General features: G+C 43.5%; 1 protein-coding gene across 3 annotated transcripts in view; it reads left to right on the forward strand.

Annotated features, from left to right (window-relative positions):
- Positions 1-26,368, forward strand: part of Cramp1 (cramped chromatin regulator homolog 1) — a 61,648-nt gene that overhangs the window by 7,772 nt on the left and 27,508 nt on the right. For all 3 annotated transcript variants that reach the window (XM_038324684.1, XM_038324683.1, XM_038324685.1), the window contains exons 3-6: positions 6,608-6,801; positions 13,089-13,242; positions 17,776-17,859; positions 20,122-20,170. In XM_038324684.1, the coding sequence (XP_038180612.1) occupies positions 6,608-6,801; positions 13,089-13,242; positions 17,776-17,859; positions 20,122-20,170 (481 nt within the window). The remainder of the gene's footprint in view (positions 1-6,607; positions 6,802-13,088; positions 13,243-17,775; positions 17,860-20,121; positions 20,171-26,368) is intronic.

Below are 26,368 nucleotides of genomic sequence, written 5' to 3' on the forward strand. Positions count from 1 at the left end.
GCGCACACCTTTAATTCTAGCACTCGGGGATCTCTGTGAGTTCAATGCCAGTCTAGTCTACCCAGGCTTTAAAGCTACAGAGAAACCCTGTCTCGGGGGAAAAAAATGGCGTATTATAATGGTATTCTTTGAAGTGGACCAAATTGTTCTTGTTCTCTTCCTTCCCACTCTCCTTCCTTTTCTCTCCTCCCTCCCCTTCTCTATTTTCTCTCCTTCTTCTTCCTCTCCTTCTCCTTCTCCAAGGTCTCATCAAGAGCAATAATTCCCAAACCCAGTCTGAAGTTTGTAAAAATGTATTTTTAAGAAATAGAAATCCTTCAAAGTCCTAATACCTGCTGTTAATGAGCTGTGTGGTTTTGGAGAGGTCATTTAACCTCAGTTTCCTTATCTTTCACAAACTGAGGAAAAGATCTCACGGTCAAGTTTCAAACTTTGTCCTTTTTAGAATCCTGATTTTGTAGCCCTGTGTATAAGAAAAATTGCCACATGATGCTTTGGTCAGAGAGGAAGAGGGTATTCGTGTGTGTGTGTGTGTGTGTGTGTGTGTGTTTTGAAGTTGAAGTCATAGTCTATTACTCCCAGGCTTGCTGTATATTGAATAGCCATTTAGCAGTGAGGAGCTACTCTTGTTTTCTCATCCTTCCTGGTTGATAGGCAGGGTGATTTTTGTCTTCTTCAGGTAATGTCGGAGCCATACATGCTCTGGAGACTCCTACTATAGGCATGGTGAACTGTATAAATAGAGAGGAAAATGTTGGAATTGGTTGGACACAGCTGGCCCAGTAATGGGTTTTGTGGTGGGGTCTTCAGAACCTGGGTGTACTTGTATAGAGACTGAGGCACAGGCGGCCAGGAGGAAGCTAGTGTTCAGTGGTTCCTTGTCTGCCTGCACTGCTTCTGAGCTGTCACTGAGCTTCTGTTACATGGAGCCTGATGCCAAGCTTAGACCTGAGAGAATAGGACCTTGTCCTTGCTTTCAGGGGACTCTCCACTGGGGAGCCTGTTTGTATACGCCATGTCTCTTCACGTTTCAGGGGCACTTTTATCTTGCATGCTATCATCAAAGCCCTCTGTGCTCTCCAAAGCACCCATGGAGCCTTGACCTTCTTACATGCCTCTGCACCCTGCGGAAGCTTCCAGTCCTTGCAGTCTTCCCCGAAGCCATTTTATCATCTTGTATTTTTACTTCTGTTTTCCTGTTCACCTTGGTCACTTTCTGTTTCCCTCTGCGTTTTCTGCACTGAGCCTCTTCCAAGCTGTTGTTATTATAGTCCACCAGTGTTCCTGGTTCCCATTTTTATTCTTTTTGTCTTCACCTGAAATTCTGGAGGAAGACTAGTGTCAGCGTTCTTTCTCCAAAGCTGTTGTGTTCTAGGATGTTACATAGTAAATGCTAGAAATAGTTGCATGAAGTGATTTTCTTTTGTACTTAAATATCCAGGCTGCCTTAATTTCCCTCCTGAGGATATAAGACTTTTGAAATATGAGAAGGAAGGGCCAGATACCTCAAAGCAAATAGCAGGCCCTTGGAATGGTAGCTGTTGCTCTGAGTAGTTGCTTGCTGCCTCAGCCCTTCTCACTGATGTAGATTTGTGATTGGGATTGAGATTTGGTCTATCCTGTACCTGAGGTTCCTTCTACCTCAGATTGGCATTCATTTGGTTTTCCATAAACTTCAGTCTTCCTTATCTAGGTCACCAGCGAACCAGTGAAATCTCATGACACTTGGATTCTGGGGTTTGAAATGGGGTGTCTGTTATTTTTGAGTATGCTAGTGCCAACATTGACTAATAGGAATTAACCTGAGTGGGGGGGGGGCAGGCTGACTGGCTTGCTGTTACTGTGGAGAAGAGAGGTTATGTTTCTTAGGAAATTAGAAATAACTCAAAAGTCTTCCATTGTGGGGGTGCAGAGGTGGACAGACAGCACTTCCTGAGCTGCAGTATCCAAAGAATTATGGGTTCCTGTGACCCACATATCCTGGTATTTAAGAACTGGTATTTTTAATTTGTGACTTGATTTCCAGTTCACAACAGAAACATCTGTCTCCCTGAAGTACTGTCACACCCTACCCGTTGCAAACACTTTAGGAAGCCCCAGGTTTGTTGTGCTGAAAGGATAGTCTTGAGATTTGTCCAGCCCCTTCCTTGGACTGCTGTGTACCCAGGGAACTGAGTAGCATTGCTGGTGTAGATGCAGACTGAAGTCTATTTTCATTCTGTGGCTGTGTTCAGAGCAATAAATAGTGAATATCAAATACAGCACTGAGTGTATTAGCAATTTCCACTCTGAGTAAAATGCTTTGCACTATCTAGGAAGGTTACCATGAGCCATGTGATGTTATTAACTATTGGAAAACTGGTGTGAGTTTAAGGAACTAGGTTTCTTTTGTATGTTATTTATTTATTTATTTATTGTTTGTTTGTTTGTTTGTTTGTTTGTTTTTTAAGACAGGGTTTCTCTGTAGCTTTGGAGCCTGTTCTGGAACTAACTCTTGCGCACCAGGCTGGCCTTGAACTCAAAGAGATCCACCTACCTCTGCCTCCTGGGTGCTGGAATTTAAGGTGTGCACCATTATTGTCTGGCTTATTTTCGTTTATTTTGTGAGGCAGGGTCTCTCTAGAACTCACTAAATAGACCAGGATCAGAGAGATCTGCCTGCCTTTGCCTCTTGATTGTTGGTATTAAAAGTATGCACGGCCATGTTTTTTATTCTTAATACTTAAATAGCCTTATGTTATTTAGGTTACTACTAGGTAACTGGACAGTTTGTTTCTGGTAAGCCATTGATTTCTGTATTGTTTTTATAAGCCTGTTAGTATAGACCAGAGCCCATTTAGCTAGCTAAAATGTTTTCCATGGGTGCAGATGTGAAGTTTTCTGAATGATGAGATGTTTTCAGATATTCTACCTTGAATTTTTATTTATTTTTTGTTTTGTTTTTCGAGACAGGGTTTCTCTCTGGCTTTGGAGCCTGTCCTGGAACTAGCTCTGTAGACCAGGCTGGTCTCGAACTCACAGAGATCCGCCTGCCTCTGCCTCCCAAGTGCTGGGATTAAAGGCGTGCACCACCGTCGCCCGGCTGATATTCTACCTTGAAATATGGCTGCTCTTTGATTCACAGTGAAGTTACCTCCTAATAAACTCACAATAGGGTAGAGACTATGCTAAGTTGAAAGTCCACTTAATAGCCCCAAGTTGTGGCTAGAGAGATGGCTTAGCAGTTAAGAACTCTTACAGATTGTTGAGAGAACCTGAATTCAGTCCCAGCATCTATGTCAGGTATCTCACAACCATCTGTAAGTCCAGCTCCAGGGATCTGGTGCCCTCTTCTGGCCCCCAAGGGCACTTTCACAGATTCACACACAGATACACAGAACATGCACATACACAAAACAAAAAGAATAAAAATCTTTAAAAAAATATAAAAACTCCCACAGAGCCCGTCCATGAAGAACAATCAGAGCCCAGAGCCATTGTCCTTTGCTTCTCAGTCAGCCCCCGCTGTTGGCCACACTCAGAGAGACGGGTTTGGTCGCATGATCCATCAGTCCCATTCCAACTGGAGTTGGTGATCTCCCATTAGTTCTGTTCCACCGTTTCCATGAGTGAACGCACCCCTCTCGTTCCTGACTTTCTCCCTCATGTTCTCGCTCCTTCTGCTCCTCATCGGGACCTTGGGAGCTCAGTCCAGTGCTCCAATGTGGGGCTCAGTCACCTTCCCCATCTGTCGCCAGCTGGAGGTTCCCTCACGGTCCTGACTTTCTTTCTCATGTTCTCTCTCCTTCTGCTCCTCATCAGGGCCTTAGGAGCTCAGTCCGGTGCTCCAATGTGGGGCTCAGTCATTTTCTTCATCTATCGCCAGGTGGAGGTTCTATGGTGATATGCAAGAAATTCATCAGTATGGCTATAGGAACTGGCCTTTTCAGGCTCCCTCTCCTCAGCTGCCCAAGGAACTAACTGGGGGCATCTCCCTGGAAACCTGGGAACCCCTCTAGGGTCAAGTCTCTTGACAACCCTCAGGTAGCTCCTTAAATTAAGATATATGCTTCCCTGCTCTCATATCCACCCTTCCTATATCCCAAGCACCCCATTCCTCCGAGCTCCCCCCACTCTCCCCTTCACACTTTTCTCTCCCCATCTTCCCTTGGCCCAGTCTTGCCCAACCCTCAAGTTCCCAATTTTGCCTGCTTCTCAGCTTGGTCGATCACCTTCCTGGACCTGGGGGGAGTTGGGAGGACCTTGGTCTTAGCATAGAGTGGGGAACCCTGATGGCTCCTTGGCCTTGAGAGGGAGGGAGGGGAGGTATGGGTGGAGGGGAGGGGAGGGAAGGGGGAGAAGGAGGGGAGGGAAGGGGGAGGAGGAGGGGAGGGAGGGGGGAGGAGGAGGGAAGGAGATGGAAATTTTTAAATATAAAAAAAATAAACCATGAGGAAAAAAAATAAAATATAAAAACTAAGCTGAGTTATACAGTCCAATAAAGAATTATTTCTTCTCTTGATCTTGTCACTACTTAGACATGTAGTTTGATACCATTGTCCAACATCTAGAGAATATTATATTGGACATTGACAGGCTAAGAAATGATTGCCATCCCAGCCAGGCGGTGGTGGTGCACACCCTTAATCCCAGCACTCTATAGGCAAGCAGAGGATCTCTATGAGTTCAAGACCAGCTTGGTCTACAAGAGCTAGTTCCAGGACAGGCTCCAAAACTACAGAGAAACCCTGTCTCAAAAAAAAAAAAAAAAAAAAAAAGAAAAGAAAAAAAGAAAGAAAGAAAGAAAAGAAAAGGAAGAGAAGATTGAAATCCCAAGGGTGATTCCACATCATACCCTCATCACTGGTAACTATACGTAGTGGCACAGACTACAACATATACGTAAGGGCTAGACAAAGCTGATAGAGGGAAAATCAGGTCTCCGATTTCCTGCTCTCAGCAGCCCCTGCTTGAAGCCTTTATGTGTGTTCTAATACTTTGCTCAGATAGTCTTTAAAGTGTTATGGGTTAATGGGCTTCTGATTCTGTGTTTGTGTGTGGGTGTGTGTTTGAGACAGGGTTTCTCTGTGTAACAGCTCTGGCTGTCCTAGAACTTGTTTGGTAGACCAGGCTGTCCTCAAACTCACAGAGATCCACCTACCTCTGTCTCCCGAGTGCTGGTATTAAAACTAGGTTTGGCTGGACTTCTCATTTTTAATTTTTTTTTATCTTTCACACTCTTGTATGAAGCTACTTCATTTACTCCCCAGTAAAGGGAACTCTGGGGTGAGGAACCCTGAAGCTCTCCAGGAGGAGCCTCACCAGGGTGACAAGAGTTCTCTGATCCAGACACTCTACAAAGGCCTGTAAACCTAGTACTGGGGAGACTGAAGCAAGAAGGTTGCCATTCATTTCAAGGCAAGCCTGGGCTACTGAATGAGACTGACACAGTTGGCATTTGTTTTTAAAGAATTTTTTCTTCCGTGGTCTTATTTTCTCATAAGATTGTTTCAAGCTTGGAAGGTGTCTTAGCATTCTGTGGTCCTGCAATTTTATAAAAGGAGATTGCTATTTAAAACGGGGTGCTGTGATATCCTGTTTCCTACAATAAGAAGCAGCTCAGCAGGCAGAGCACTAGGCTAGGGCGTAAGTCCTTTATCTGTGACCTCGTTTTTGTCTTCAGGACCCCTTACATTTTATTCATCTACCCTGTTGGCAAAGGATTTGGAAAGATTTTGCTAAAAGTCAGGGACTGATGCTTCAGGAGAACTTCTAAGAGTGGAAGTACTTTAGGACCCCAGAGATGATGCTGAGACAGAGAAAAAGATAAGGGAAGGGGTCTTAGTATGGAAATGATGAGCTCAGTGGTAGAGTGTTTGCCTAGTGTGTACAAAGGCCTTGGGTTCAAATTTTTATTACTGGAGAGGAATAAAAAGAGACCAGGGGTCTTGACACTATAACACGTTAGGCATTAAGTGGTCTGTATTCAAAAATGCCGATCTTATGTAGACAGTCTTTTACACATAAAATGCCTTCTGTTACGTAAAAGTTCAGTTTGTCTATTCAAAATATGGTAAGGGACTAGACAGATGACACATGGTTAAGAGCACTAGCTGCTCTTTTAGAGGACCCGTGTTCAATTCTTAGCATCCACTTGGCAGCTCACAACTGTCTGTAACTCCAGTTCCAGGGGATCTGACACCTTTACACCAATGCACATAAAATAAAATTAAATAAATTATTTTAAGAAAATCTTTAAAAGACTCTGGTTTATGAGTGTTTCAAATAAAAACATTTGAACAAGAATGGGATGCAATGTGATTCTTGGATTTGCTACAAGGACAAGGATTATACCCTTGAGTATGGACAGAATGTCAAATTCATTGTATTGTTAAAACAGTCCACACAGTCTCTCTCCTTTCATTACCAGCATGTTAGATTCATTCATCTTGTCAATTCTGGCTTCTGTTCAGGTCTCAGTAGCTTTTGGGTGCTCTTTTGCTGGCATCTCCTGTTGAAGAATTAGGGTTGCGTTGGGCAGTGGCCCTGTCCTTGGTGCCCCTCTGTCCTTCCTGCTCCTGTTCCTCAGCTTCTGGAATAGGTCACTGTATAGTCCTTTCTCTCCAAGGAGGTGACGGTGGCGCATCATCTTCTGGAAACATATCTGTGGTTGCTACTGCCACCCCTGCAGGAGGTTCGCGCTCCTCTTCCCGGAACTTAGGCTCTTCAGGGCCTGAGAAGGAAGAAGGAAAGAAGGTCCGGAGGCAGTGGGAGTCATGGAGCACAGAGGACAAGAATACCTTCTTTGAAGGCCTTTATGAGGTGAGTTGTAGACATGAGACAAAAACCCACAAGCAGTCATCCTCCTGAGTTCTCCCTGTTTTCCTCATGTGTTTTCCCTTTGCTGCATAGCTGTTAAGTGGGCAGGTTCTATCAAGGAGCCCCAGAAGTTCTCCTTCCTGGGGCTATTAGGATGAATCTTCTTTTTCAAGACTTATGTTTCATGCACACTTCTTGCCTGGAGTATGACCTGCCTCAGGGCCTTTGCTTCCTTGGCTGTGCAGTGACTGATTTGGTGGGTGTGCCAAAGTACAAAAGGACAAACAGATACCTATCGCTGTCATCCAGAAGATATTACAGCTAACTTAGAGCCAAATTCCCAGACTCACTGTCTACTGATGTGGCTGTGCCCTGCCAGCTGTCTTCACTTGGAAGTTAGCTTCTCACAGCCTTGTAGGTATTTGTGAACACATTTACATTAACATCAAATGTATTTTTCACTGTGATCATTTTTTAAGGATTTGTTTTAATTTTATATGTATGTGTATTCACACAACATGCATGCAGTACCCCTCAGAGGACAGAAGATGCCAGATACCACTAGAACTGCAAGTACAGATGATGGTGAGCTGCCATGTGGGTGCTGGGAATTGAACCTGGACCCTCTAGAGTAACAGCCTATGCTCTTAACCACTGAGCTCTTTAATTCATTAAAACAAGAACAAATGCCTATAAATGTGCTGCAGCCATGGTCATTTCTTTATGTGCTATTTGGGCTAATTGTTGGTCCAATAATAGAATTGAGTAGGTTGCAGTAGATGTGTCCCTTGGGCATGTGCCTGTATGTCTGTGTGTCTCCACCATCTCCAGGGTCTTGTACATGCTAAAAAGGAATTTACTACCAGGATGATTCCCCAGCCTATTTATCCATTTTTATGAATTTTTTTATTCCTTGCAGATTCTGTCATTGTAAATAACACTGTAGTGAACATCTTTGTTTTCATTCCTTATTTTAGATAACTTCTTTGGCATGTTGTATTAATCAGTGAGCCTTGTCCTCTTAATAGTTAATTCACTAGAGATAGGGTACACCTTGCCAAGTCTAGGAAGGACAAGCTCAACACACGAATGAGGCCTAGGAATTTAAATCATGAAGTGTTTATAGATTAGAAAAGGAGACACACCTACTGGGCATAGATTTGGTTTCATTATATTCCTGTGGCTGGTATTGCTTCTTTCTGTGGCTAATAGGCTAAGTTCTACCCCATTTCAGGTGGGTCTGATTGATATGTTCATGTGATTCTACTCTTGTTATCTATAGAGAGAATGAAATATTGTTAGGGAAGTTGTAAAATCATTCAAACAGATGTGAAAGGGCTCTTTTTATTTTCAGAGTTATAATAAAGCACATCTGTATAGATTATATGTTGCTGTCAGACTTAGAAGACTTGTGATTCCTGATGGGTTGTAAGAGTGTGCAACTGTTAGTGAGTCTTTTCCTAAACTGTAACTACTATGGTGTTCTCCTTCCTTCCTGGAAGACTGAGCTCTGCAACGTGATCTGGTCATCCAGCTGCAGAAAGTGAAGTGTGACACCTCTGCCATTCTTCAGGTGCATAGAGCATCGCCTCCAGTTGCACTAGCCTTGTTTCCTTTTCTACTAGTCAGACATGTGTTTTTAGGTCTTCTGAAGTCCTTGATTAGAAATAATGTTATTAATGTTTTCTGTGGTTGATACAGAGAGATGGAGAGAGGGGAAGAGAGTTATTCTAGTTTGGTTGCTGTTGCTCTAATAAACACCATGACCAAAAACAACTTGAGGAGGAAAGGGTTTTCAACTGCCAAGTCGTAAACTATCACTGAGGTTTTGATGTCAGGATAGGAACTCAGATGTTGTGGGAATTCAGTCAGATAAGCCAATGGTATTGGGTGACAGCCCTATGGGCACGGTCTTCTTTGGGTACATGACCAGATAAGAACTGAGGACCAGGGTCTTACTCATGCTCTCTGGGACAATGAGGGAACTGGCAGAGCTATAGCTTAGCTATAGCTTAGCGTTCCCCTTGCCCTTGAGGAACGAGGTTCTCCAGCAGAATCAGTGGAACAGTTGGTGACTTGACCCAGACTCCTCCTTCTCTCTTGTAGTCATTGCACATGGACTTGACTTAATAAAAGGTAAAACAGTCTTCAGGATTCCCGCTGTACCTGTCTTCCAATGTGACCTGACCCAAAAAGGCCCTGCAACTAGTCTGCATGACCATCCAGAGTAAACCTGGAAGCAGAAACCATGGGAGAACGCTCCTTACTGGCTTTCTTCCCATGACTTGCTTAGATAGCTTTCTTTTTATACAACCCAGGATGGTATGCCCAGGGTCAGCACTGCCCATACTAGGCTGAGTTCTTCCATGTGAACCATTTATCAAGAAAATGCCCCACAGTTTAATACAATGGAGACAGTTTGAGGGTGCCTCTTCCTAGGTGACTCTAATTGGTATCAAGTTTACAAAAAATAACAAGTGCAAGAGTGTGTATGTCTGCCTTATGTCTCGTTTGGGGTCTGACTAAAAGACCCTGGTGTCTGTTTGGCCAGTGTAATTGTCACATGCACACGCACATGAGAGTATGCATAAAAATACTAGGAATGAAACCTTTGTGCATGCTAGACATGGTTTTTCCCCACTGAGTAGATTTGCACACTCTCACTACCTTTTTGAGGAACCTAGTCTGACTTATTTACCACCAGTGAAGACCTAGTTCACAGCAACACTCCTAACAGAGGAAACTTCTTGTCCTGACCCTGAGGGTGCTGGTGACTGACCAGATGCAGGGACTCTGCTGCTGTCTTTTCCTATTTCTTCTCTCTTGCTTAAGATACCCACATTTCTAGTTCTGATGAGGACAATTTTGGGTGTGAACTCATTGTTTTTTTTCAAGTGATGGCCCATCTATACTCTTCCCTGTGACTAGCAATGCTAAAAGTGAGCCAAGGTGGGGCAGTTGGGTGTGCCTGAGTGGAAGGCACCTTGGACCTTGGCTAAGTCCTTTCGGTTTCAGTGCTGTTTTTGTATGAAGCCTACAACTGTGTTTTCATTTTATTTTAAATCATTAATCTTTTTTTTTTTTCCTTTTTTGGTTTTTGGTTTGGGTTTTTTGTTTTGTTTTGTTTTTCCAAGACGGTTTCTTTGAAGATCCACCTGGCTCTGTTTCCTGCATGCTGGAATTAAAGGCACATGCCGTTACTACCCTCCCAGCTCATTAATCTTTTTAACCATACTATACTTAATTTACTGCATTGGGAACTGTGGAGGCTTTGTCTCTGATGTGCATCTCAAGTACCCTACCCTCCAGTGGCTTACCATCATATCACAGACATACATAGACACATGCAGGGGGATTGTAGGGCACATACTCAAGTCTCACAGACAGTATAGTGTGAGAATACAGGTTCAGAAGTCATAAATGAGACAGTAAGGCCTCAGGGCAGTGAGGTTGTCTGTGTCTGTTTCTTGTTCAAGTTAACAGTTACTGAGGAGTTAAGTTAGCCTTTCAGCTGACACAGGAAGGTATTTTAGACCCAGCTTTATCTTTGCATGATTAGATGCCCATGTTACCTCCTTTGTACAAGATTGGGTATCAGTCTGTTGCCGTGGGTTACCTCCAATTCCCCATCCTCCTAGCTTAGTCTTGAATATGCTTCCAGTTTAATTTTTTTTAAAAGAATGAGTAAGCTTTAATTTAAATTAATTTATCTTTTCATTTTAAAACTATTTCAGACTTTAAAAATGTTATAAACGGCCAGTGAGGTGGCTCAACGGGTTAAGCTCTTGTCATTATGCGTGACCACCTGTCTTGATCCCTAGGACCCACATAGTCAAAGGAGTAGACTTGACTCCCACAAATCCCCTAACTTCCACGTTTGTACTGTGATGCATGCACTCATATGAACTCTTACACACATGCATACACACTCCAAAAAAATAAAATAAAATAATAAAAAACAAAATTTCCTAGCAGCAATTGGTCCTTGATTTATCTTGCCCAGTTTTACATAAGAGCTACCACAGCTGTGATGCTAGCCCAGGCCACTGTTTTCAGGTGGGACCTTCTAGACCATTCTGGGTATCAAGACAGCAGATACCACATGTCCCATCATTGTTTGCTTGTTTGTTTGTTTTCCAAGACAGGGTTTCTCTGTAGCTTTGGAAACTGTCCTGTAACTTTCTCTGTAGATCGGCTGGCCTCGAACTAATAAAGAACTACCTGCCTGCCTCTCCTGAGTGCTGGGATTAAAGGCGTGCACCTCCTTTGCCTGGCTTCAGTCATTCTTTTTTACATTAGTCTAAACAACCTGACTGCTTTTACCTGGCACAGCAGTCTCTGTGAAATCTGTTCAGTGACAATCTTGCTTCCATTGCTTTATGTCAGAGGGTTACAGATCTCTTTTTGGGGGGTTGGGGGGTTTGAGACAGAGTTTCTATGTATAGCTTTGGAGTCTGTTCTGGAACTTGCTCTGTAGACCAGACTGGTCTCGAAACTCACAGAGATCCTCTTGTCTCTGCCTCCCGAGTGCTGGGATTAAAGACATGTGTCAACACTGCCCTGCTGCGCTACCACACTCAGCCAAATCTCTTTTGAAGAAGGGCCTTTCTTTCTTCCCCTTGGTGTTTTACACACCTATGTATGTATATATGGATGACATATGGAGTCTGCTTTATTATGTGGATTATAATCCATTCACCACTGATTTTTGCCCATATGGTTTTGGTACAAATTGAAACTTGTCTTTTCTTGGTTGAGGTCTCACTTTGGGCACCTCCAAGTGTTCAACACTCATCTGGCACACACCCTGCACAGCCCTGGAATTAGCCATTTTGCATAATGCCTATATTCTCGATGAAGATAGATGATTGATTAATAGATAGATAGATAGATAGATAGATAGATAGATAGATAGATAGATAGATAGATGATAAGAAATTCATATCTGGGCTTAGGGGTGCTATTGCCATAGTGTCCTCTCAGTACACCTTACTGTATCATTTTCTACCAAATAGCTGCTTCTCTATATCATACAAAGAAACAAGCCTGTCCCTTTCTGAATGGAGATGGAGGAAGAATAGATAGGGAGGGGGTAGATGGGAAAAAGGACAGAATGGGAGGAGAGGAAAAAGAGGAAACTGGTTGGTATGTAAAATAAATAAAATAAAAATGTTATTTAAATTAAAAAAAAAAAAAGAAACAACTCAGGAGCACAAGTTACATTCTCAAATTTCAACCACACCCTGATTTTGAAGGAGGCCTTCTAGGAAGGGTTGACCCTGAGGTATGGTCAGAATGCTTTCTGTTTGGATCTATTCCCAGGGTTTGTATTTGCCAATTCTGTTTGGTGACACTTTCTGTAACCCATTCTTTTATTCTAAGATGCTCTGTGGAGGTAGCCTGACCTCTCTTCCCATGGTATCCTACTGTTTGCATGTTTCCCTCATGGTCCCTTAAGGGTTACCCAAGATTAAGCTTTTTGTTCCAGTAATAAGTTTTATGCCTTTTTTGCTTTTTGGCTATTTTAGTTTGTTTTATGCTGCCACAACATGCATAAAACTGAAATCTCTCTTCTCTCTCCACTAGAGGTTGAACCCAGGGCCGTATGTGTTTTGTGATTGAACTATATCCCTAGCCCATAGTGGCACCTTATTTTTATATCTTAGCAAGAAGAAATGTTGTGTCCTCTCATGGCAGAACACAAGCTAGCAGAATGCTTCCTAAAGCTCCTTTTATAAAGGCCTTATTGTCACCAGAAGGAATTATCTCTTGCAAACCTGTCTTTTGGGGCTGGAGAGATTGCTCAGTGGTTAAGAGCATTGCCTGCTCTTCCAAAGGTCCTGAGTTCAATTCCCAGCAACCACATGGTGGCTCACAACTATCTGAAATGAGATCTAATGCCCTCTTCTGGCCTGCAGGCAGACACACAGACAGAATATTGTATACATAATAAATAAATAAAATATTTTTTTAAAAGCCTGTCTTTTAATGTCATCACATCTACAATATGAACTTAGAGAGCACACTCAAAAACTGGCAAAGCCCTTGCCTCTGATTTGTCCATGGACAGGGATAGTTCTATCCCTGAGTTCTATTGCTGCTTTATTCTAATTAAAACTTGAGATTCTAAGGAAGTAAAGTTGAAGTTTATATGTGCGGAAGTACCTTGAAGGACAACCATCTTGTACATAGCTGGTCACTCTTTGATTCTTGATGATGCCTATATCATTAAAATAATAATGTCTTATTTTTAACTGCTGTGGTTTTATTGTGGAATTTTTGTTTTCTAGCATGGAAAAGACTTTGAAGCCATTCAGAACAATATTGCTCTAAAATACAAGAAAAAGGGCAAACCTGCAAGCATGGTGAAGAACAAAGAGCAGGTCCGGCATTTCTACTACCGCACCTGGCACAAGATTACCAAGTACATTGACTTTGACAATGGTGAGTGTTCTACAGACTCAGTCTCTGGGAGACCACTAGGCAGAGTTGGTTCTTTTCAGGCAAACACCCAATGTCCTCTCTTTGTGATACCATTCTCACTTAGCTGCTCACTATAGGACTTGCCTCCTAATACTTTGCTTGGTGGCATACCCAGAGCCTGATGGTCGAACTTAACTGTGAGGAAGCTGCCCGTACCTGTGTTACAGGGGCTTTACTGCTGTTTGAGTTGGGGTTGTTTTTGTGTGTGTTTCAACATCTGTGTGTTTGTGTGTGTGCATGTGTGCCTGAACACCCTACAGTCACCTCAACAGGTTGGAAAAGTGTTTTTCCAAGGTGGCTCAGTTGGCCTGAGCCTTTTTGAGGCAGCTTTGCTGGTCTCTACTTCTTCAAGGCAACTGGGCTTTACTGAGAGTTCTTTACAGCTTGATTAGTCTGAGAATAATTCTTAGTAGTCTTTACTGCTTATATACTCTTGCTTCTGGTCAATTTCAGGTACTTGCTAGAAATACTTTGAGTTGTTTACTTCCTGTCTTAATGGAGCTTCCCTGCAAGAAGTATGTTACCTTCCTCTAGAATGTCCTGTTGTTAACATGCTGTGCTAGATTATCTGGTTGTTCACTTTTCTTTACCTCTTATGTGTCAAGAAGTTTCCCTTCAAGGTGGAGGAAGATTTTTACCTGGAAGGAAACTGCCTCACAGCAAAGGTTCTGGGTCCCCTATGAGTTTGGGTATTGAGATAAGTTAAGCTGCGGATGCACAAGAAAGCCTGAATTGTGCTGATCTGCTGGGATGGATGCTGACTTTGCCAGTGCTCTGATCATCTGTGTTACAGTCAAGATTTGCACAGTTCCGTTCATCTTCGGGGACATGATTAGATCATCCTTAGCTGTTGGTCTCATTTCTGGCTAAAAGTGCCCTTGGTTGACTACCTCTTCAGCTGATAGTCTAATCAACTGTCTCTCCCTGTAAAAGTTAGCAACCTCCTTCCTCCATGTTTCTGGAGTCTCCTCTGGCACTCATTTGGTCCCAGCCTGCTCTATTCTGCCTCTTATTTCTGCACTTTCTATAGTGGACTTATTCTAGCGATCCTTCCTTCTAATACTCACTTTTAATTTTCCAGATAGTAAAGTTTTAACCTAGGAATCACTAATGTATAGCTGTGGCCACAATGCTCCTACTTCTGGTCCCTGCCTTTGCCTTCATTTTGGCCTTTGACACCCCTGATCTTTAACATTTTTGTGGTGTGCTCTTTACCAGGTCACGATATTTTGGCTACTATATGCATCATGTTACTATAGCTTTAAAAGACCCTGATTGCCTGATTCCCTATCTGACTGAGGAGCAGAGCTCTGAATGTCACACACCCTTTCTCCTCTGGTCTGTTCATCTCTAGAGACCCCTGCGATTAGATTGTCAGTCCACACCTGGGAGCATCTCCCAGTTAATCTCAGGATATTATTGATACCTGTTTGTTAGCTTTCATAATTTATACAACCATCAATGTAAGATTTTTCCACAGACTTCAAGTCAACCCCATTTTGTCCTTTTCAGTTACCAACACTGCTGTGTTTCATAACTGGTTTGTTTATCTGTAGCATGAATAATAAAAAGATAATTGGGGTTCAATCTGAATATCAGAAAAGCAAAGCAGCCAGCCACTGGCTCTTACCTCTACCTCAGACTAAAAATGGGCAATCCTGTCTCCACGAATCCTGAGGACTTCATACCACACAATCCACATTCCACTTAGCTCCTGTCTCTTACCCCTTTATTCTCTCTGCACCCAGGCATATCTCCTGAGTCCTGGGATTAAAGGTGTGTGCTACCACTCCCTGACCTGTATGGCTGACTAGTATGGCTGCTTTGTATTTGCCCTCTGAACTTCAGGCAAGCTTTATTTATTAAAACATAAATAATAACAGAGACCCACATTGGAGCACTGGACTGAGCTCCCAAGGTCCTGATGAAGAGCAGGAGGGAGAACATGAGCAAGAAAGTCAGGACCGTGAGGGGTGCGTTCACCCACTGAGACAGTGGGACAGATATAACGGGAGATCACCAAGACCAGTTGGAATGGGACTGATGGAACATGCGATCAAACTGGACTCTTTGAATGTGGCTGACAATGGAGGCTGACTGAGAAGCCAAGGACAATGGCGATGGGCTTTGATTCTATGGCATGGACGGGCTCTGTGTTGTGAGCCTTGTCAGTTTGGATGCTCACCTTCCTGAACCTGGGGGGAGTTGGGAGGACCTTGGACTTAACATAGTGTAGGGAACCCTGATGGCTCTTTGGCCTGGAAAGGGAGGGAGTGGGGGTATGGGTGGAGGGGAGGGGAGGGAAGTGGGAGGAGGGGAGGAAATGGAAATTTTTAATAAAAAAAAAATGAAAAAATCTAAAAAATAAAATAAAACATAAATAATATATCATCATACATATTTCAAGCACTAGTCCAGTCCCCTGAGATCCAAGGCTGTCTTCGTTCATGTGAAACATCTGTACCTTCCAGATATATTGTTTATGTGCTTTTTCTTTTCTTGTTGGAACTCATTGAAAATTCTGAAAGTCATTCCAAGACAAAGGGTTCACTCTAGCTGCTCTTGAAAAGTCTCCCCAGTGAGATGACTAATGAGTTAGAGTTGAAAGATTTTTGTGGTTCATGTTGTACCTTGTGTGATGATAGAATGTGTCTGGTTTGTTCACTAATCTCTACCTTCAGGCATTGTGGATGGTACAAACTCGGATGCTGTCCATGGCCCTAAAACATAGATTTTCCTCCTCCAGGTCTACCAAGTCTCGAATTTTTTTCTTGGGTTAGTATTGCAAAGTATATAAAGCTGATGTTTCTTTTCTGTTACCTTTCTCTGCAGAACCACCTCCTGACCCCAAGTACCTCAGGCTCCTGGCAGCATCATTTTAGCTCTCTATCCCATCAGGGGTGAGGGATAGAGGCTTCAACACATTGTAGGATCATAGCAGACTGTTTCTTTCACTTCCCTGTGTGGTGACCCAGTTTCCCTCCTGCCTTCCTTCCTCTGTGCTTTTGACTGCACAGTCCATCACATATGAAGGGCCTTTTTTTTCTTTTTAAGATTTATTTATTTATTCAGTATACAGTGTTCTGCCTGTGTGTGTATGTATGTATGTGTGTGTGTATATGTGTGTGTGTGTATGTATGTATGTATGTATGTTTGTAGCCCAGAAGAGGGAACCAGATCTCATTACAGATAGTTATGAGCCACCATGTGGTTGCTGGGAATTGACCTCAGGACCTCTGGAAGAACAGCCAGTGCTCTTAACCTCTGAGCCGTCTTTCTAGCCCTCCCCATCTTTGCTTTATATTTGTTCTGTCTTTTTGAGACGGGATTTTTCTGTAGCTCTGGCTTTCCTGGAGTTCACTATGTAGGCCAAGCTGGTCTCAAACTCAGAGATCCACCTGCCTCTGCCTCCCAAGTGCTGGGTTTAAAGGTGTGCACCACCGCCCGGCTCTATGGGCCATACTTTTGTTATCCGTCAAGAGAGTCCGACATGGTCTTGGGTTTTTTTCCTCAGGAAAACCTTCAGGATTGGTCAACCCTAGTATTTTAGGAAAGGCAGAGTTTTGAGCTAGTCCATGTTCCAGAATTGTACTAGTATATTCATTTCCTGTTGTACACAGCTGAATGTTAATGTCTAGAAGTTGTCTCTGAGAAGAAAACTAGAGAAAACAGTTGAGAGATCTTGCAGGGGACATTTGTCTCTGCTCTGTGAGATGACCTGACAGTGCCTAGACTGTTGCTGGTTGCCCCTAGTGTTCTGTAATGTAAAATATCTTTAGAAAACAGTGGCTAGTTCAGAGGGGTCATTCTCCTTTTGCCAGGTTCAAGAGCCCTGAGCTCCCCAGGTATGCTCTGCTGTCCTCTGTGTACTGGGGTAGTACAGGGTGGCTGTAGGCTAAAGCATCTGAGGAACAAGATGCAGGAGGGGACAGGCAAAAGTATAGCTTTTGTCCATTTCATCTTCTCAAAGGAGCCTGAGAGGTCTTAAATAAAGGGGACACCTATTGGTGACGTTAGAAGGGTGGATGTTAGCAGGGACTTGTTGGATATATATCCGTTGTCACCTGGGGAGGGCATAGGCAAGTGGGAAGGTGAGTTCTCAGGGTTCGGGGTGATGGCTCACCTGTACTTGGGGAACTCTGTGCCATAAGGCGTGATTGTGTTGGCCATTCAGTTCTTTCTTTTCTCTGAGAATACTCCTTGTCAATCAAGCAATTTTCTTCTCCAGGAAACATTTGCTCTGCCTGTCAGGACTAATGTTTGACCTCACCCCTTATTTTTTAGACTTCTACTTGGAGTAAAACAGCACTGCTCCTACTGTATGCTTTTTGCCAGTTTCTTCAGAGGTCAGCAACTACATGGCCAAGGTGCCTTGATCCACATGTGATTAGTCTCAGCCTCTGGAGAGTATGCTTCTAGTGTTCTTGTACAAACAGGCTGTAGCCTATGATGTCTCTGTCCCTCCTGCCTAACGTCTGTCCTTTTATCTTCCAGTGTTCTCTCGAGGGCTAAAGAAATCATCCCAGGAACTCTATGGTCTTATCTGCTATGGAGAGCTACGAAAGAAGATCGGGGGTTGTGAGTACTGCTGCTGTTGGCTTCGCTCTAGTCCTTGTCACCCCCGACTGTTAGTGCACAGGAATCCTGTTTTCTCTCCAACTTTTATGTTGAAATTTTTTTGACAACAGAAAAGCTGAAAAAAGATAGAGTGACCATTCCCTTGCCTCCTCTACCATTTATTAAGGTTTGCTTATGCTTTTCACATAGGCTTACACACACAGGATCATTTTTCCTCATTGCCATTTAACTGTACATCCTTATACCACACTCTAAAGACCAGCACTGTGACCTGGACCAGACACTTCCACGCACCACTTGTCATGATTGGTCTGAGTCATTTCAACCCTATCAAAGTGTACAGTATCCTGCTAACTTCCTGCTTATATTCAAAGTCTTTAGAACATCACCAAGTGATGGTTAAGTTTTGTCCAGGACTACTTCCCCGTATGCAAAGCCACCTGCATGTATATGGTGGTTGCATTGCTTTTTTTCTGCCATGATTGCCTAGCTGAGCCAGTATTGACAGGAGCCTAAGTTGTGGCTGGATCTTCAAAGGTCCTAGCCTGACTACAGCTCAAGACTGTCTGTCCTCACCTCACCAGCTCAGGCATCTGCTAGATGTAAAGTCCAGGACTTCTCACTTTTTCCCCTTCCTCTCCCCTCTTCCTGTTTCTTCCAGGACATGTCTCATAAGGTCCTGCCTAGTTTGTTTGGCCTCCTCATCTCTAAGCATCTCATATAGAACCTGCTAGGCACAGTGCTGCAGAGCTTTGTTCTTGCCCTGGCTTTCCTCTTCATTGACCCCTCTTTTGTATATCTGAGCTCTAGTGTCCCTGTTCAGACAAGACTGGGTCTCCTTGACTTAAAGTCATTAGTACTCCATTTTTTCATGCATTTGTGGTGGTACTGGAGAGGTTGGTTAGTGTCCATCTAAGGGCCATGGTGTGCCTGGCTCTTGCAAGAACATACCTGCATTTGCTTTTTCCAGTGATCTTCCTCCTTACTTGAAGACCTGTTTCCACCTGGGCTCTTCTCTTCAGAGTGAGAGCTTTCTTTACTTTCTGTGGTGCAATTGTCCAGCTTTGAATCCTTTCACTTACTGTTCACTGAAAAGCCTTCATTTTGTTTTCATTCTTTTATGGTATTTCGGCATGGGTCTTTTCTGTGTAGCCCTGATTGTGTCCTGGAATTCACTTTGTAGACCAGGTTGGCCTCGTACTCACAGAGATCCATATGCTTCTGCCTCTTGAGTGCTGGAATTAAAGACTTGTGCCATCAAGCCCAGCTCTGTTTTCATTCTTAAAAGTTTATCAGAGGGGCTGGAGAGATGGCTCAGAGGTTAAGAGCATTGCCTGCTCTTCCAAAGGTCCTGAGTTCAATTCCCAGCAACCACATGGTGGCTCACAATCATCTGTAATGGGGTCTGGTGCCCTCTTCTGGCCTACAGGCATACACACAGGCAGAATACTAATAAATAAATAAATAAATAAATAAATAAATAAATAAATAAATAAATATTTAAAAAAAAGTTTATCAGAGTAGAATTCTGATTTGACTGCTTTTGTTTTTGTTTTTTTGTTTTTTTTTTCTTCTTTGATCATGTTTATAACTGATCTAGTGTCTGTCCTGCACTGTCTGATAAAAAAATCCTTTAAGTCCTTAAAGGTACAGTACATTTCAGCCTGCTTTTACAATTGTATTCTTGTCTTTGGTTCTCTGCCTGGGTGAGTGAGTGTGGTCCCACTGTTACTCAGTCAGTCAGTACCATTGAGGATTTTACAGTGCATACCCAGGGCCTAGGCTCTTGTGTTACCTTTTTAATTCTTGCTATCCTGTGAAGACATCTTTAGGACAGTGATGTGGACAGAAACTAGGGCATTAGAATTACCATTTAGCTGGCCTTGCCATTCAAATTATATTCCTGAGAGTCCACATACAACCAGCAGGGAAAGAAGGCCCAGGACCCAGTGAGATGCCTGAAAGATGCAGTTTTCAGGCAGCATTGGGAGCTGTGGTTCAACAGTACCAGACTATCATGGACGATTCCTAGAAGAGGTTAGCTGTGCAGGAAGCACATAAGAGCTCTGAGACAATGGTTAGGAAGAGGCTGTCTGTGACAGACAAGGTCCTGGCCAACTTTACTGCAGGTGCAGATTCTGTTTGATGAAGAACATTCATTACCAAGATCTGGAGTCTGCTTGGAAGGCAATAATATGGGAACTTGTTATTGTTTATGTCTAACTACCCCATGGCCTCATTTACTTTTCTTTACATTTAAAGGCATGGATGACAAGAATGCAACAAAGTTGAATGAACTCATTCAGGTTGGGTAAGTATAAGCGTATGCTGTTCATTCATTGAACTACAGAGGTTGAAATATGTGCTGTTTTTTTCGTAATTTTATTCGTGTGCATATTGTATGTGAGTGCTGACATGTGTTACTGTGCTTGTGTGGAGAGCAGAAGACCGCTTTCAGCAGTCAGTTCTACTGTGATGTCCACATTGAACTCAGGTCATCAGATTGTGTGGTGTTATAATTTGCTTTCTGTTGCTCTGATAGACACCATGACCAAAAGCCATTTAGGGGAGGAAAGGGTTGGTTTTGCTTACACTTTAAGATCACAGTTCATCACTGATGGGAGTCAGGGCTGAAACTGAAGAAGAAACCATGGAGGAATGGTGCATGCTGGCTTGCTCCCTAGCCTGTGTTCAGCTACCACTCTTATACAGCCCAGGCCCACCTGCTGAGGAATGATTCTGCCCACAGTTGGCTGGGCCCTCACATTTCCATCATTGGTGAAGACAGTTATTCACAGATAAAACCACCAGCCAATCTGATGTGGGCTGTTCTTCAGTTCACGTTTCCTCTTGACCCTTGGTTGTGTCAAGTTCATAAAAACATTAATTAGGACACAGGGCAGGTGTTTTGATCTGCTCAGCCTTCTAACAAGCCCCCCAATTTCTTGGTCAGGGCCCACAGAATTAAAACTTCTTCCTGTCCTTAGGCATGTGTTTTGTTCCCACAGATGACCCTTGTGCCAGCCCTTTCCTGTGACTGTGTGTATAGATGGCTTGGGCTTGATTTCTCTTTCCTTAGGACTTGGATATGTTGGCTCCTGGGCTGCTTCAGGTGTCTTGGCTTTCAACATTTAATCTGACTCCCCTGATTTCCACAGCTTATATGTTATCACAGTGTCACAAGCCACCAAAATCTTTTCAGCCCCATGTTTTTGACCTTTCCAAAGATGCCATCTGCATCAGGGTTGAGTATGGAGATAGCAGGCATACTGCCTTGTCTTCAGGTTTCCTCCATGGACTGCACCAGCTGGCTTGAATGACAGAGTTAGCATTTTAATCCTCATGAGTCCTCTTGTGTTCTGCCTGTCTCTTGAGTTGGTACGTAGGTCAGTAAAATGTTGTTACCCCAAGCCTCTCTCCAGTTCCATACCTACTCTGTGTAGTCCCCTCTTGGCTGCTCCAGAACTCTGTTCTGGGGTGTCACGCTGCTCCTGATGCACTGCTACACTGCAAGATGCTTGTGAGGGCTCCTTATCTAGTTTGGGGCCCTTGTGAAACCCATGTCCTCTGTCTATCTCTGTTTGCCCTCTCAGTCCCCAGCCCATTACCTGAACCTTAAACCTTGGTCTGCTTTGTCATTCATACTTTTCTAGCTACTGTGGACACAACAGTTTTTATGTATCCTGAGGGATGACCTCCCCAAATCTCTACTACTTCTCTCTTGTCTCTCTCCCACAGATCTGAACTTTGACTTTTAGACATTATAACATGTTGAAGTGAGCATCTAGGTTTCAGCTCTGTGTCCTTCCTGGCACTGGATTTGGGAATATATATATATATAACATACCAACCACAGTTTCCTTTTTCTCCTCTTTTCTCATTCCCTTCCCCCACCTCCCATCTACCCCTTCCATCCACTCCTTCTTTCAGAAAGGTAGGCCTCCCATGGGAGTCAAAAAAGCATGGCATATCAAGTTGAGGCAGAACCAAACTCCTCCTGCTGCGTCAAGACTGAGCAAGGCATCCCAGCATGGGGAATAGGTTCCAAAAAGCCAGTTCATATGTCAGGGACAGGTCCTGATCACTCTGCTAGGGGCCCCACCAACAGACCAAGCCACACAACTGTCACTTACCTACATGCGGAGGGCCTAGGTCAATCCCATGCACACTCTCTAGCTGTCAGTCTACATTAGCTCAGATCAGCTGCCTCTGGATTCCCCCATCATAATCTTGACCACTCCTTGCTTATATAATCACTCCTCTTCCTCTTCAGCTGGACTCAGGAAGCTTGGCCCTGTTTTTGGCTATGGATCTCTGCATCTGTAAGCCTTGTCATTCTCTCCCTCCCTCCCTCCCTCCCTCCCTCCCTCCCTCCCTCTCCCTCTCTCTCTCTCTCTCTCTCTCTCTCTCTCTCTCTCTCTCTCTCTTTCTCTCTTTTGCATACCGGGAGAACGGTATGCAAAATACATCCAATCTCATGAAGCTCATATATATGAGCAGGGATCATAAAAACAATCAAACCATCTCAGAATGTGATGTGGATACAATTCTTTTTTTTCCTTGATTTTTTCGAGACAGGGTTTCTCTGTAGCTTTGGAGCCTGTCCTGGAACTAGCTCTTGTAGACCAGGCTGGCCTTGAACTCACAGAGATCTGCCTGCCCCTGTCTCCTGAGTGCTGGAATTAAAGGTGTGCACCATTACTGCCCCAGCGTAAACCTTAATTTTCATGAGCAACCCAGACCTGATAGGATTGAATCACTGTAGAAGAACACTGTGATCCGCCTAGACCACTGGGTGGCCTTAAATACCAGTGAAGTTCCTGGATATATCTTGTCTCAGATATAGTCAGAATCCATCAGAAGGTGGGACTACCAGCTCTGTTTGTTGGGGGATTAAGAGGTGGGATTGACTTGCTCTGTGTCCCCATGTGGGACTCAGAGTTGTACCTTTCTTCCGTTTTGTACTTTTGTTGTTTTTGTTGGGTTTTGGTGGTGGTGGTGGTGGTGGTGGTGGTGGTGGTGGTGGTGGTGGTGGTGGTGCTGGTAGTGGTTTTTGAGGCAGGGTTTCTTCTGTGTGTAGCCCTGGCTGTCCTGGAACTAACTCCATAGACCAGACTGGCCTTGAACTCAACAGTGATCCACCTGTCTCTGCCTCCCAAGTGCTGGGATTTAAGGTGTGCGCCACCACCACCTGGCTTTTTTGCAAGACTGAGCAGTTGCTTGTTACAGAAGCTTTTTTTGGGAAGATTGAAGCTCACGGGCTGAAGTGATCATTGTTATGGTCTTATCATTAGGTGAGAAGTGTCCATTGAGGGGCCTAGTACACCTCTGTGATTTGGTCTGACAGGAGTGTGATTTGATCTTTCCTGATTTTATTTCAAAATTCACTGAGTGAAACTATTTGTTTCAGGCCGTTTGCTTTGTTTCCTGAACAAAGCATGAGATAGGACATATGGAAAGGAGGCTCAGTACTGGGGGTAGGCCAGTGGTATATCTTCATTAGCCACAGGCTCTCACCACTCAGTGTTTAACTGGTATGCTCCAGGAAACATCTAAGCAATAGATTTCAGGGTAAGGAACAAAAGACATTTCCCTAGCATGTGTGAAGCCCTGGGTTTGATCCTCAGCACTGACAAAAAGGAAACAAATGTAGACAGTCTCATAGGGATAAATGGTCAAGGTAACTTTAGACCAGGAAGTTGGAGATTGCTTTATACTCATAGACAGCAGGTAGGTGGGTGTGCCAGTGTTGAAATATGCTGTCAGGCACAACTTTTGGTGCTGTTTACATGTGCATCCCTGATTCTTGGAGAATCAAATTGGAAATGATGGTGGCACTGCAGCCTAAAAGCTCCTGGACCTGTGTTCCTGTATGGCTGCTTTAGTGAGCAGATGACCACCCTGGATAGGTGATTTGGTTTTTGTTAGTTTGTTTTTGTTGTTACTGTTTTTTTTAACAAGGTCCTTCCTACCACAGCACCTATCTGGAACAGATGGAGCAGATGATTATAGCAGGTTCTGAGTGTAGATGGGGTGAGTGTTCATGTCAGCATGAGTTGCAGCTTGTGGCAAGGAGAGGAAACACTGATTGCTGGCTAGGCCAATGTTCTAGGTAAGACCCTGAGAAACTTCTGAGTAGCACCAGGGAAACTGAAAGGCATCTTTTACTTGATGTACCCCTCACCTGGTACTGTTCCACAGTATACCATGGTATTCTGATAGCTTGTGTGGACATTTCTATCTGAACCTCTGGGCGAGTTGAGGCAAAAAGTTTGTACATTGTGCTCATCCGTTGGAAATGTCTAAGTGATTGTGTGCTATCATGAAAGGGTGGGTGTTGGAGTGGAGGCTGCTGTGGCAGATCTACAATTAATGACCCTTTCTCTGTGCCTGTAAGTATGTGCCTATGTGCGTGTATGTATCTGTAGAACGTTACGTTGAAATAGCTGTGAGTAGATCACAGGAGGGCTCCTACCTTAACATCTAGAGACAGCTTTCTGGGGTGTGATGTCTAGGCTAAGGGTACACAAGGTGCAAAGGAAGGAACTGCAGTGACTAAAGAGATGAAGCCAAGTGTGGGTCTAAGTCCTGGTGGGTTGGGACAAGCCTTGTCCTGATGCTTGCACAGGGTTTTAGTGGTCTTCAGGTATTTCTGGAAGCTAGAGTAAGCAAATCAGGAAAGCCACTTGTGCTGGGTAAATCATTCCTTTGGCTCCTGTGAAGAGGTAAGTTAGGGGAGCATGTTATGACTGACATTTAGTGGTGGTTTGCTGTTGTTTTGTTTTGTTTTTAAGTTATATTTCTATTATGTGTGCTTGTCTATATAGATACATGTGTATACCCTGGTACCCATAGAGATCAGAAGAGGGTACTGGATCCCCTGGAACTGGAGCTACAGATAGTTGTGAACCACCTTGTGGGTTCTGGGTATCAAACCTGAGTCTTTGAAGGAATAAGTACTCTTAACCACTAAGCTATCTCCACAGACCCCATTGGGTGTTGTAATATTTATCTACAGTTATATGAGTTTGTTTGACATTTGGGGGTTTAGATATTGAATTTGGTAGCTCTTATACTGATTCTATTTTTTAGAGCAGCTTTTAGGTTTATGTGAAAGGACACAAGATCATGCTCAAGGCCCTGGGTTCCATTCCTAGTACATCAAAAATGACATTGTTACAAGTGATGAACCTGGTGTCCTGTTCCTTAAGTCCTAGCTCCAGGAATTTGAGGCAGGAGGATCACGCTAAGATAGACAGCTGTGATACCTCTGCTAATGCTTGCTCATTATTGGTTGTGGTTTATGTTATGTCAGACATGTTTAAGGTTGGACAGGTATACAGTGAGACACCTCCTTCCTACCATTACGATCTTATTTGGAGTACTTTCTCTGTCCTTAAAAAAAAAAAGACTTGGGGCTGGAGAGATGGCTCAGTGGTTAAGAGCATTGCCTGCTCTTCCAAAGGTCCTGAGTTCAATCCCCAGCAACCACATGGTGGCTCACAACCATCTGTAATGAGGTCTGGCGCCCTCTTCTGGCCTGCAGACATACATACAGACAGAATATTGTATACATAATAAATAAATAAATAAATAAATAAAAAAAAGAATTTATCTGCTGTCTGTCTGTCTCTTCCTTCATCTGGTTGGAGTCAGCCAGTACACAGCCTATTTAGATTGGCATCCTCCATTCATGGCTCTGAGTTTAACAAGAACATCATGGCAGGAAATGTCTAATCCATGTCTAACCCTAGGCAACGATAGTGCCATTCTCTATAATGCCTTTCTTTTCTGAGCATCTCTCTTTGAACAGTGTGCAGAGGACACTGTCAGGCATTGTACAGAGCTCAAACAACTCATCGCCTTTCCCTACCCAGTGGAGTTAGTAGCACGAACATACCTGTCTGTTGATCTGTGTTTTTGTTTTTGTTTTGTGGAGTGATACTGGGTAATTTAGTGGGATTTGTTTTTTTTTTTTATGTTTTTGAAGAATTGACTCCAAGGCTAAACCATGAGTCTTTTTGTGAGCATGGGTTTTCATCTCACCTGGGCATCCCCTCAGAAGAGATGTGTCTTCCAAAGCCCAGCCCAGGGGCTCCCAAGGACTTCAAAAAGTTCTACTTGATATGAAATTGCTTTGAATTGTATTTCTTTGACAATCAATGACATTGAACATGAGTTTTTGTTGCTGTTGTTGTTGTTTCTACATGTTTGTACAGGTGTGTATGCATGCATGTGTATGCCCATTTTGTTTTAAAGCCCATTCCCCTGCAAGACTCTTTGTTGGAGGAAGTTTCTGGAAACTTGACTCATTCATGTTGTATTACTCTCTTTAAAGTACTTTCTGGTTCCCTGCTGTGTTCCTACTCCAGCATCACTGTAGTGCTGTATCACTTTTCATCAGTGGGTTTCATCTGGTGTAAGGTAGTTCCGTAATTTTGAGTTACTTGAATGTGTGGTTGTTTAGAGACTTACTCTCTGAATTATCCAATTACCCAAATAGAAAGTG

The sequence above is a fragment of the Arvicola amphibius genome, chromosome 4 (assembly GCF_903992535.2).
Source record: "Arvicola amphibius chromosome 4, mArvAmp1.2, whole genome shotgun sequence".
NCBI lineage: Eukaryota > Metazoa > Chordata > Mammalia > Rodentia > Cricetidae > Arvicola > Arvicola amphibius.